The following is a 13,489-nucleotide window of genomic DNA, read 5'->3' as shown; positions in this document are numbered from 1 at the left end:
TTTCTCATTTTTATATTTTAACACATGTATACTTTGTCATACACGTTGTACATTTTTTGTATACATGTAAAACATTCTTTTATACTTATTTAACATTTTCAAATACATGTTTAACATTTTTACCAAAACATCTTTTGAATACTGTTTTTCAAGCACATGTTAAAACATTTTTTTCCAATACATGTTGAAACATTTTTTTGAATGAATAAAATAATTTTTTTGAACTGTGCAAACAGTTTTTTGAATCATAAAATTGCTTATGAAAATATCATAAATACATTTTTTAAAGTTTATGAATATTTCCTTATACATTTTTTTTGAATGTACGAAGCATTTTTGAACTACACAAATAATTTTTGACATTGTGTCATTTTTTAAATGTCAAGTGTATTTTTTTGAAATGGGTGACATTTTTATTGGCCCCAAAAAAATTTCATGCACATAAATAACATTTTTGGTACACATGATTGACATTCAATCATTTTTCATTCACGTTATTTTTTTTGTATGCACCCGAAATATTTTCTATACATGTTTAACATTTTTCATAGACAATATTATAAAAATTCAAATTTTTATGAAAGTGTATATGTTTTTTTTTGGGTATGAAAGTGTATATGTAATCTATATACTACCGTGATGCTGCTTGTGGTTACTGGGCCGGCTAGCTCGGGCTCCCTCCAGGCGAGCCGTGCCTAGGCGTCGCGGTAAGCGTCACATAGCCGCGCCCTCCCACCACCCACGCACGTCCGAACCTTATCTTCTCCCCATCCTTCTCCTCCGGCCCCGTCCGTCACTGCCTCACCCTGCCGCATTCCCAGAGCTGAGCCGGCCGCCGGCGCTGCTCGCCGCCCACAAAGATCTTGCAAGACCACGGCCGCGGTCTTGCCCTCTCCTACGCAGAAGCGAGCCACCACGGACGGACGCGCGTGCCGTAGCCAGCCATGGCCGCCGCCTGCCGTTTCGCCGCGCCGCTGGGCCTCGCGCCGCTGCCTCGCGGCCGCGCCGTTGCCAAGAGCATCGCTTTCTCGATAGGCTCCGCCAAGGCCGCCCCACGGGGCGTCGCGATGAAGGCGGCAAGCGGGACGTCCGGCGGCGAGGAGACGCCGGAGATCGTCGGTTCACTCTGCTGCACTGGCGTAGGTACTTGGTGCCTGCTAGTTCCATTACCAAATCCGACATCTTTGTTGGCTGAGAATTTCCAACTGGGCAACTGTAACCCCTATGTCAGCTACTGTATATTTGTAAACAATATACAGTGAGATTGCAAGCTTTTATTTTATTGCCCGTGGTGCCAGAGAAAGTCATACTTCTCTTTCTATTAACCAAGTACTCCCTCCGTTCCATATTAGTTGTCGCTGATTTATATGGAACAGAGGGAGTACTTCTGATACCCTAAGATGTAAAGTTTCTGCCTCTTAAACATAAACTAGACTCAACCGTGCGCTTGAGCTTATTGTTTGTTCACACATGTTGTGATCCCTTTTATTCTCGCACCTTTTTTTTTTGTTACAGATATAATTAATCACCTTGTTTCAGTTGCAAAACCAATCTCATTTCGGACTTGTTTGCTTATTTCCAAGGAAGGCAGATTATCAAGAGAGCAGAGGAGGTTTTTCTTTCAACACAAGTAGAAGGTAAAAGTTTTATATCTCGAACGTTTATTGTTTCTGGACTGTTGTTTTTACTGATTTATGTGTATACGATGTGCCGCCTTCCACACCAGAAACTTCCGGTCCCCATTCTGACAAGGATCTAAAGAGAAATATGAACTTGCTGCAGCAACTTGGTATACTTCCTTGTGGTGCTACGGCATGGTTGAGTTTCGCACAGTCAGCACAGTCTAGTGAAGGAGTAAAGTTAAATATGGTTTACGAGGTTGGGGAGCTGTTCGAGCTGGGAATTCAGCTTTCGTATCTGCTCATACTACTTGGTCTTCTTGGAACTGGTACATTTTTTGTCATCCGCCAGGTTCTTGTCCGCAGAGAGCTTGATCTTTCTGCAAAAGACTTGCAGGTAAGCATCCTGCTAACATTTCTACATGCATTCAGACTACTATGGTCAGTATTATATTGCAAAACCTGCATCAACATAGTTCCCCTGATATCTGGGGATTGAGTCGACCAGCGATCTTGGTTCTTGCTGGGAGATGCTTGTCATGGATCACAAGGGGTAGAGGGATGAGGATCAGATGAGAGGAGGGAAGAGAGAGAGAGAGAGAGAGAGAGCAGGTAGTTAACCTTAGTTGCTGCTGGCATCACTTCCAGTTTTGCTACTGCTCCCACGTCCCATCAGTGATGCCTCTCGGACCTCAGCAGGCTTGGTGCTATCGATTGCTGAGCGATAGGTACAAGAGGGTGCAGGAAGTAACACCGGTTGCAATCTGGATTTTTATTATTTTAGTTATTTAGCTTTACGAATAAGTACCTTATATTGTCAATCTGTCATCGAGCAAGATTACTCCCCCCCTCCCCCCTCCTGCCTTTAATAACACACTTACCCAACCCACACCCCGCTGAAGACTCTGTTCTTCAGAACGGTCAACATGAGTTCCTAATAACACCATACTGGAATTACTGAATACTCTCAAGTATTAGACTTCAGTTTAATGTAGATAATAAACAATGGCAACACCGATTGTGATGTAACATCACATTTTACTACTGTCTTACTTATGTTAAATGTTTGACAACATTTTCAGTAGTTTGCTGAATTTGTTTGGTTTCATATAGTTTTGTTAGGCAAGTGCAATATCTAGGCGAGTGACATGCGGGCATGTAAACATATTTTTTCAAAGAAATTTGTACTGTTCTGAAATTATCCAACAAAAAGTTAAATTCTCCTCATTTAAAAAATAGTTAGTCTCATTTATCCTTGATTACGAGAGTTGTTGCTGATGACCTGGCTGACATCGCAGCTCTCTCTACCAGAGGAACTTCCTAGCATGGGAGCTTTTCTGCAGTATTTGTTCTCGGGATTTTACATTATGCAGTATGACTGCTTATGTTTCCTCAAACCTAAAGTTATTTTTTTGTGACCTTTGGGTTTGTATAGACTTTTATGTGCCACATGATTGGATTTATTTTGTTACTTCCATGGAACGTATGGGCATACAACTAGTCTTCAAAAAAAAATATGGTCTTGAAGTCTGGACATCCGTTTCTTCTGGTCAATCTTTCCAATTTTTTGTTTCTGATCCGAGAAAGAACTTGGTTAACTCTGTTTTGTTGTACTCCCTCCGAATTTGAACTACCAAAACGTCATATATTTAGGAACGGAGGGAATATTCGTTACATGTGCAAATCCTCATATCATGGTAGAACAGGTTGTCTTTATAGAAGTTCTTCACTGATGTTGCTCGCTTCATAATGAACACTGTATTCGCACGTTACGTCAACCATACTTAATTATCTTAATTACAGGAACAAGTGAGAAGTGGTGAGGGAAGCGCTACAGAACTTTTTGAGCTTGGAGCAGTCATGCTCCGGAGAAAGTTTTACCCTGCAGCTATCAAATATCTACAGCAAGCAATCCAAAAATGGGATAGAGATGAGCAAGATCTTGCGCAGGTTAGATATCCACAACAACTAGTTATTTATTTTCTGCATTTCTAAAATCTGACTTATCTTTTACCAATCCAATCATATCATGCATTGATACTGCTAGCCTACATAATATGTTTTGTTCTTAGAAACTGCGGTGCTGGTACTTTGGTATCATGCTCACTTAGAAACTTTTTCCCTTTTTTTAACCAAAGGTGCAGTTTGCCGTTTAAGAGCTACTCCCTCCGTTTCTAAATATGAACCTTTTTTAGAGATTTCAATATGAACTACATACGGATGTATATAAACGTATTTTAGAGTGTCGATTCACTCATTTTGCTCCGTATGTAGTCCGTATTGGAATATCTAAAAAATCTTATATTTAGGAACGGAGGGAGTACATCTGAAATTTACCTGTCTTTTCTTTTACAGTTTTGTGAGAGTTGACATAGATTCTTGGGGCAAGTATCTGCTATTGAACCAATATATGTGCTCTTGGGCTGTGCTCACTGGAAAAAATAGCGCGCTATAGCATGCTGAGAATTGGCTCGCTAAATAAATTAGTATACAACACCTCGCTAATAGCACACTATAGCGCGATATAGCATGCTAACAGCGTACTTTGAGGCCGGCGCTATTTTGTTGAAGTGCGCTGTTTTTTTTCCTTGGCTGTGCTTATCCACTAAAAACCAATACGGCCACCCATGTTCTGTTTCTTCTCTCTGAAACAGTTTTACCGTGATGACCAGGTGTACAATGCCCTGGGGGTGAGCTACAAGCGGGAGAACAAACTGGACAAGGCAATCAAGCAATTCGAGAAGGCCGTGGAGCTCCAACCAGGCTACGTGACGGCGTGGAACAACCTCGGCGATGCATACGAGCAGCAGAAGGACCTCGCGTCAGCGCTCAGGGCGTTCGAGGAGGTATTGCTCTTTGATCCGAACAACAAGGTGGCAAGGCCGCGCCGAGACGACCTCAAGTCGCGTGTGGGCATGTACAAGGGGGTTCCGGTGAAGACGACAGACAAGCGATAGCCGCCACGGGTGAACGAATTCGTGCCTCAGTTTTGGACAGTAGCACTTGTAAACATGATGAGAAGTTGTATGTAGCATATTGGCGGCGTCATCCGTCCGTTGTAGAATGTTTCGAATGTCAGCGCAAAAATAATATATGTAGAATTTGCTTTTGAGGTCCGCTCCAAGCCCATAACTGCTATTTTTTGCGCTTGCTAACAAATAAATTATTTCTATCGATAGTGTATCAGCTTATGCACCACAACGGTGAGGTGATCAAGTTTTGCCCAATTTCAAAGCCCCTTCACTGCCCTTATTGTTTTTTTCGAAGGTAGGCTAGCTCAAGACGAATCCCCATTTGATTCAACGAAGTCATCAACTAGTCAGGAATTTCAAGATACCGAATGTTGAGACCCAGAGCTTACAACACAATACACACCCAAAAAACTGAGCCTCCCCACGCTCTAAGGAGCAACCAGGAGTAGATGCTACGAGAGCGAGCACGCCTGTGAATCTGTGATACCATCAGGAGTAGAGAAGACCAACCACGAGGGAAGCAGTAGAGAATTTCGCCCTTGCCCTTTGGCGGCGGCTTCTCGCCCTTGTGATCCTTCCGACCTTCCCGGACGGGGTGGGGGTGGGGAGGGGGGGGGGGGGGGGGTTCTCAATCGCAGGTGCCTTGTCATCTTTAAACGTCTACTAATGCTCAATCAAATTTTTCTTCAGTTGCTTGATGCTGAATTTGTTGATGCATTTGAACAAACTCATCAAACATGGCCGGATTCTGCTACGGAACTTCGATAGTCACCCATATTCTTAAATTTAAGAGTTGCGCCAGCATCCTCACCCTCATCGTACATGATCATGTTATGCATGATCACACAACATATCATCACCTCCCACAAGGTCTCCGTATACCATTGTTTAACACGTCCACAAACAACTGCAAAACATGCCCTCTCAACATCCTTTCTAACTTCTTGTATTTGGGCAAAGTGAGACCTTCTCTGACCAAGTGGCTCCGAGATGGTCTTCCCAAGGTAGCCCACATACGATAGATACCATCAACCACATCATAGCACATGTTGTATTCATGCCCATTGACATCATAGTTGCAATGAGGAGCTTTCCCATCGGTCAGCCTAGCAAACAATGGATATCGCTGCAAACCGATGAGAAAATTCCTATGACCCCTACGGACGCTCCCTCCCCCCCCCCCCCCCCCCCCCAACTAGGAGCACTCCACGGCAAACTAACGGGGGGAACCTTGGTTCTGTCACAAGAACCTGGTGTAAAAACACACCTCAACCAAGAGTAGTCCGCTCCAAACTAATGAGTTTTTTTTATCGCTTTACCCCGGAGTGTGGGCATCCCTAACGAGGCGGCTCGCATCATCTCCAAACATTGGCACAACAGCTCTCCCGATGAGGGGACTCTTGCCACTTGATGTCCTGCAAGGGCACATGGCTGTTGTAGCACTTTCGTGTGATAAGTAGAGTGTCGAACCCAGAAGGAGCTAATAGGAAGACACTACAAAGCCCGCAAATACATTGTCTGCGTAGCTACATTTGCACCCAAACCATAGTTTGGAAATAGCCTATTCCATCGGTTGTTACCAGAATGATAATAAACAGGAGTTTTAACTAGACTACAAACAAGGAGAGAAAATATACTAAACCAGAACACAAAGTAAAAGGGGGTTGTACTTGCTAGATTGAATAGAGCAAAGGGATGTATCTAGGCTTTCGGTCTCACTAGTACTCGAGAGGCATCTTAGTGGCATACAAGTATTATAGACTACTAATGGTTTTCCCAAGGGCTTGCGTCCGCGGTCTGTCACTCCTAGGTGTACTAGACATAACATCGCGTGATGGTCACATGCGGCTGTCAATAATACACAAAGTTCATCTATCTACTCCGTGTACGTGCAAGTGCTATACATGCAACTCAAAAGAGAGTAAATACCAAACGAAGCCACGATGGCTAGTTGTGCGTACTAGATCATAAGTCAACCTAGAACCGGATCAATTACTCAAACATGGATGAATAGACACACAAAGAGGAATGATTTATTGTTGTCACCAACATGTTCAATCTTGCAAAATACAAGTGCGAGGATGGAGATGGAGTGAAGAAGGGCACCGGCGCGCTCGGCCTATGGCCGGCGCTCGGTGATGGCGGTGGTGCCTCCTTCTCCTCCTCTTACATGGCCTTCGTGGGGATGGTGATGGAGGAAGAGCCCCCCCCCCCCAGATGATATGGGAGAGCCTCCCGGCGGCTGCGTGGATTTGTGTGGAATGAGGATGGTAATCCCGGCAGCCAGGGTTGGAGCTCTTCATATAGGAGGCCTCCTCGGGTCTCCTTCGTTGATGTAGCCTTCTCCCTTCATCCAAGGTATCTAGGGGAGTCAAATCCGCACCCAAATGATGCCTTGTCTTCCAAGGATCCCGCAGGAACAAACCGGGACGAAATCGAAGCAAGATCGGGGAAGTTCTGACCAATTTACGAAGCTGTGTGGAGGTTATACAATCCATACGAGCGGCTTGTATAGAAGGCTGTCTTTCTCTCTGGACTTCAGGAGTTGTTTCGTATTTTAGTCACCATTTCTTCATACAAACTCCGACTTTGACGTTCTTGGGTTCGTTGGATTGCTAGAGAAAAGCCGATGCGTCAGAGGCCTTGAATCCTCATTTTGGACACTTTGATAAATGTCAAATCATCAAACTCTCCAAAGGGCCTTGAACTGGTGTCTGGAACTGCTCCGGTTTGATTGATATGTCAAGTTCATGAACATGCCAATACACCTACAAAGACCACAAAACAAAGGAAAACTAATAAACAAATTAAAAATAATTTTTTTGCAATGAACTTCGTAAAATGAGTAAATACCGAAAACAATGCATTGGGGACATGTATAAGTGCTAGATGGATATGATACGAGGGATTTTGGCACTAAAATATACTCTAAAAAGATGCATAAAATCCATTCATCAACTTCCCCAGCTTAAAACTTGCTCTTCCTCGAGCAAAAAGGTTGATAAACCAAAGTTATCCATCTAGCTGATCAATAAGATTATTGCCCATAGGTGTATCATTGTCTTCTCTGCAAACTATAAGCAAGATAGACACATTTGTACAAGGTAGCACATGCTCAACTAGGTAGAAATTTCAATGCTCCTTGTCAAAGTTTAATCTAGCCTGAAAACAAATACTTGGATCCTCTTACTTAATAGCTTATTCATTTCTTTTTGTTATTTTTCATTTTAAACAAATTGAACATAGAGAGTTTTCAAAAAGTCATGATATAGAGTTTCTCATCATTGCCCACTAATATAACATTCTCAAGCCAAGGCTCTCAGGCACTTACTTCAATCATTGTTTGCTGAAACTTTTGTTGTCGGGTGATGGGATCATGCCAAATAAATGATCATGCATAGGGTTTTGTAGTGGCTGAATTTTGGTACTATGGACCAATATGTTGTCTCTTTCAAGCTGTTGTGATCCATACCCTTTATTTACCACATACACACCATTTCAAGTGAAAGCTGAATAATATTCGATGTAGTGTTGCCACTACGTACGGTAACAAACTCATAGCCGAAATCCGAGCCGAAACTCTGATGGATCGTTCATTGGCCAGCGGAGTTCTCAGCATAACATGAAGAAAGGTGATGAAGCCACATTTACACACTTACACGTGCATAGGGTAGCAAGGCCATAGCACCAGTGCTAAGATGAAGCGCCATGTAAAAGTGCAAACACAGATTTTGGCATAATCTCATTCAACTTTCAACTAAGTTCCTCTGGACAATTTTATCCGTCAGGGCTATCGAGTCTATTGTATCAAACACCGTGGGGTTGAGCTACTCCATAACGCTTACCAAGATCTTTACCTCTCCATAGAAAGTGCCTCCTATATTTATTCAACTGTACAATAATTTCTTTGTGAAGTTACATGAAACTCATGATGAATGTGGGCACAAAAGATAAAACTGCATTAACCAGAAGTAGCCTACCATCATAATTGTGAGCAAGTATTCGATCTCTTCTGAATCCTTTCAATGGGGGCGAGGCTATTGCGCGCGCGTGTGTTGCAGCGCTCGGTTTCAGACAAAATCAAGTATGGAAACAACACGTCCATTTAATAATTAGAGATATGAGAGATTAGGCAGGCTAAGGATGGGCCCACCCTGAAAATCAGGGGGGGGGGGGAGCATGTGATTACGTGAGGGAGCAACGGGAAATAAGGAAGGGATTGATCGTGCGCATCTCCCACAGCCCACCAGGTGCTCCCCAAAAAAACGGCCGGCTTCCTGGAACGGATTACTCCGCGCGAGGGATCGCTCGTGGGAGCGAGCGAACGCGAGGGAGTAAACTCCCTTTCAATGACATAAAGGAAGAATTCCATCCTTAGTTTCTTAAGACTCAAAGGGACACCCGAATGGGTGAATGGAAATTACACAATTTGACATCCTAAAATAACAGAAAGCACATGTGCTTCACTATCACGTACATTAATAGGAATCATACTGGATTTTTCATAATTAACATTTAGTTCAGAAGCCATAGAAAATTTATCAATCAATATATTGATCTTAATTAGTAAGTTGGATAGAGCATGCCTGCATGACAATGAGAATGACATCTGCATGTTGAACAATTGGGAAATTAGGTTAGGTGGCAAATCTGATTGAAGGAGAGATGGTTCCTTACTACATTTCATCGTTGAGAATTGTTTGGTAAAAAAGATCAGCTGCCAACAGAAATAGAAGAGGAGAGACGGGAACTCCTTGTCTAACCCATTTGAAGGGAGATGGTTCCTTATGCATTTGAAATTTGTCCTGGGCACACTCTTCAGTAAAATAACATTGCAGAAGAATAACAATGTTGCATCCACAAGCTCCATCTGGTCCAAATACTTTTCCCAAGATCTTTAAATGTTTAACCTTGTCCAACGCCTTTCGAAGCCACATTTGTTTTTTTACTATTGTTACATTGATACGAATATTCATAAACCCAAGCAATGTACTCTTGTATGGTTCTGGTTTTAATAAAACCGTATAGATTAACATGGATCGACTCCGTAATCATTTTTTGCAACCTACTAGCCAACAATTTAGTTAGGAGCTTAATAGTGCAACTCAAAAGAGAGATGGGTCTATAATCATCGACACAAGAAGCCACAAGAAGCCCCAACCTTTTTGGGAATAAGTATAATAAAAGATCTATTGATGCTTTGCAAGCATAAAACCCCTCAATAGAATTGATCACATAAGTCATAAAAATCTTTCTTAATTATGGTCAAACACCTCCTAGTAAGGTATGTATTGGAGCCATCAGGATAAGGAGATTTGTTGGAGGGTGAAAGGATCTTCAAGGAAGTTTAATCTTGGGTGTTTAGTTAGCAAATCAATAATTTCTGGAGGAATGGCAAAATGATCAGATTGAAGCAAGCTACCTTCATATGCAGCTAATAACAAAGCTGCTTTGTCCTCATGTGATATTTTTCTTCTCCAACATTATTAATTAAGGAGGCAATACTGTTATTCCTATGTTGCACAGTAGCCACATAATGGAAAAAACTCTGAATTTTCACTACCAACGGTGACCCATTTAGTTGTACCCCTTTTCTGCAAATAGATCTTTTGCTGTTTGAGCACAGAGGTCAAGTGGTTTCTCAGGTCCTTTATCAGAGTAAATTCAACTATGGTCAAATCCATGAAATTTTCAATAGTATACATCATAGCAATTAGAGCATTAGCATCAGAGATATCTTGTTTCAGATTAGATATCATTAACATATACTTCTTCTGTTCAAATTGATAAAGCTAATACATAGTACAAAAGATACAATAAACCCAACAAGACACTTAGATTTCCAGTACACTAGGACATGTAATGTATTTTTACTTCGTTTGCTACCGTACTGATAATGTTGATGTATATATGGCGAAAAAATAACAACATACATACACAACTAGGGTGTACTAGGACTATACTAGCATAGTCATCGCAAATTTCGACATAGTCTACCAACTATAGTGATTGTTGGAGATCAAGCCGGACATCAACCATATACCTTAGCAGCAGCAACACTGCTGCCGCTATCAGTAAAACATCTGCCCAAAACTTGAGCATACCTGAGGAAGGCACATCGTCCTTGCTGCTGCTGCCAGCTGCTGCTTGTTGCTTCTGCCACGGCCAATGCCAGTAGTTTAGCATGAATACAATGTAGTAGGTCAGAACCCCTGAGATGCCACATGCCACCATGATCGTCGTGCAGTAGGAGAGCCCAGATACATCCATGGAGCTCACTAAGCACGCGAAAAGAGGAACTACCACCAGGACACCTTTGGCAATAGTGAGTCCCTTCATGTGTGGCTTCATTTTGTAGATGTTGGTGAGCGGGCTGTGGTGTGGGCGGTCGAGATTAAGGCTGAACCAGAGGAGCACCGGGATGATCTCTGGCATGCAGAACAGAACCACGTCCTCGCCCAACAACTCCGCGGCCAATGTGTGCACCGTCACCAGTAGGAGCAGAAGCAAGGCCTTTTGGAGCAACTCTGATGCCGGAGCACTGCCCAAAAAACGATCGGCAGGCAGCTTCATCACCATGCATGTCAATGCCGCCACCGTGGAGCTCAGGAATAGGAGGAACTGGGAGATGGTGAACCCACCAGCTGTATCGTCGTCGAGCTGATCCATGACTAGGAGAGCCCCAAAAGTCGCCACCACTATGATCCGAAGCTCCATCGGTGTCTTGATGGTCTTCTCGTCGATGTTAGAAGATCCTGGAGTAGCTTTTCCATGGCTATCACCAGTATGATGATTGAGCTTGATGTAAAGCGCTGTTATGAAAACAATGGCCATTGTGGGCAAGATGGCGAGCCAGAGAAAGCTCAAGTTGATGTCCAGTAATAACAGATAAGACATAATAACAAGAGCGCCTGTGTCTATGAAATTCCGTGCGTTGGGGCGCACGTTCGAAGGCGCTAATGTGCTCAGATAATAGAAGCAAACAACAACCTCCATTGTGCCAGTTAGCAGCTCACTTGTGTCTTTGCTGGTACCATCATGATGAAATACCACTAGCAAATTGCCAACACTGCTCAACAGTGTGAACCTGAATGCTATTATGCATAATGACGTTACATCCGATTTCTCAACCTTGCCTGAAATAGGAAAAATGTGCCGATCAGACCTATGAGCCTGGCTCCAAGACTTTAAAATCATGAATTGATAGCCAGTATATTTCAATTTATCTTTTAGAACATTAGCGCACGTTCGAAGGCGCTAATGTGCTCAAATAATAGAAGCAAACAACAACCTCCATTGTGCCAGTTAGCAGCTCATTTGTGTCTTTGCTGGTACCATCATAATGAAATACCACTAGCAAATTTAAATTATACAAATGAAAGTACACAACTTTCTTGAAAATCATTTAAAGATTCACATGCCCTGAATTCTGGGTACTCCAAAAATTTAATCAATTTAAATGATTTGTGCATATTTATGTATTTTATCATACGTAATATGGCCGGCAACATTGATGGTCATCATTGTATGGCGAGACTAGCGATACCCTGATCCAGCAGTAAGTTTTTTTTCTTCTGATAAAGGACGCTTTTATTGACTCATAATGTAACATCGAGCGCTACAACCATAATGAGCATACACCTGGCCTCTACATAACTACGATGCAGACAGCCAACATAAGAATGATCACCCTGGCAGAGAGCAAAGTCATATAAGACCGAAGCTATGCCTAGGTGGACAAAAAAAAAGAAAAACCCGAAGCAAAGAAAACCATGATTGATGATATACAACAGTGACCATCGGCATCAACCATCTCTTGACAAAACAAGGACAATGATAAAGGTTTTTCAAAAGCAACACCTTCAGGAAGGCAAGCAAAACCTGATCGAGCAGTAGGTTGGACGCCACACTCAGGCGTATTTAAAAATAAAACTCCATCGTGCATACAAGATACTGGATGTATTACCAACTTGGACATCAAAAGAGAGTCGAGATAGACTTACCAACCAATGGCAATCCTGAAGGAACTGGAGGTGTCTGAGCGTGTGACAATATTTTTCCCTGCTGAGATCCTTGGCTCCACTCCATTGATTCTTATATATACACTTTGCGGGCAGATGTTTTCCAAGATGGCCGCCAGTCAATCAATTCGCCTTCGTGCAGGTGCAGCTATGTACTTGGTCGATGAAATCTGCCACTGCAACACAACTGTATACTCATCTTTTACGATATCATGCATATATTATAATGCCAGAACAAATCTTGCTCGATCGCAATGATGCATGTAAGTTTATTAGATAAAGGGATAGAAACTGGTATTGTTCAATGTAATTTTTTCGATTCTCATTAAGAGTTCGAGTTAAAGAATGTTTGTTATTTTTACCTAAGAATCATGTTGATTGATGGACTGCATCAATGCATTGTTGATACTTTTTCGGACAGAGGATACAACTCTATTACCATCTTTGTGGGAATAAATGAGGTTGTTAACTCTTGCTAGGTACAAATATATTAGTTGAAAAATCTTGAAATATTGTATTAACTTGCTAAAATTTGTTGGCATAAAGTTGTACTTATGATGTATATGTCTGAAATTTCTCATATTTTTTGTAAGCAATACTAAAGGCCAGCTCTTTCAATAATTTAAGAAATAAGCTGCCCAATCCCGAATTCTCCCATAAGTCACCCCTCCCATTTCGCAGGGCTTCTAAAGTAGAGCCCCAGCAAATCAGAGGCACATCTTATTATTCAAGTAGGAGTGGGGGCGGCCTATTTTTCAAGCAGCAAAAAGAATTGGCTCTAAGTAGTTTTGCCCTGTCCGAACTATGAGGGCAAAAGTTGGGAAGAATTATTAAAAATTAAAATAATACCTTACGTGTGAACTATGAGGTCTTCTTT

The 13,489-nt window shown here is 42.2% G+C and overlaps 2 protein-coding genes across 3 annotated transcripts; one reads left to right on the top strand and one right to left on the bottom strand.

Annotated features, from left to right (window-relative positions):
- Positions 1-769: 769 nt before the first annotated feature.
- On the top strand, positions 770-4,797 carry LOC123076763 (tetratricopeptide repeat domain-containing protein PYG7, chloroplastic). Of its 2 annotated transcripts, none has more exons than XM_044498875.1 (5): positions 770-1,143; positions 1,584-1,637; positions 1,727-2,016; positions 3,423-3,569; positions 4,292-4,797. In XM_044498875.1, the coding sequence occupies exons 1-5, from the start codon at positions 945-947 to the stop codon at positions 4,574-4,576; spliced, it is 975 nt and encodes a 324-aa protein (XP_044354810.1). In that variant the 5' UTR covers positions 770-944; the 3' UTR covers positions 4,577-4,797. The 2 variants fall into 2 exon arrangements, with proteins under 2 accessions (XP_044354810.1, XP_044354811.1); XM_044498876.1 differs by having other exon boundaries at positions 771-1,139; positions 1,592-1,637.
- Positions 4,798-10,498: 5,701 nt separating this feature from the next.
- LOC123076762 (uncharacterized) lies at positions 10,499-11,798 on the bottom strand. The gene has a single exon (XM_044498874.1). It carries the CDS (start codon positions 11,786-11,788, stop codon positions 10,592-10,594), a length of 1,197 nt encoding a protein of 398 aa, XP_044354809.1. The 5' UTR covers positions 11,789-11,798; the 3' UTR covers positions 10,499-10,591.
- Between the last annotated feature and the right edge of the window lie 1,691 nt (positions 11,799-13,489).

This window comes from Triticum aestivum, chromosome 3D (assembly GCF_018294505.1).
Source record: "Triticum aestivum cultivar Chinese Spring chromosome 3D, IWGSC CS RefSeq v2.1, whole genome shotgun sequence".
Classification (NCBI taxonomy): domain Eukaryota; kingdom Viridiplantae; phylum Streptophyta; class Magnoliopsida; order Poales; family Poaceae; genus Triticum; species Triticum aestivum.
This window is presented reverse-complemented; position numbering and strand designations above follow the sequence as displayed.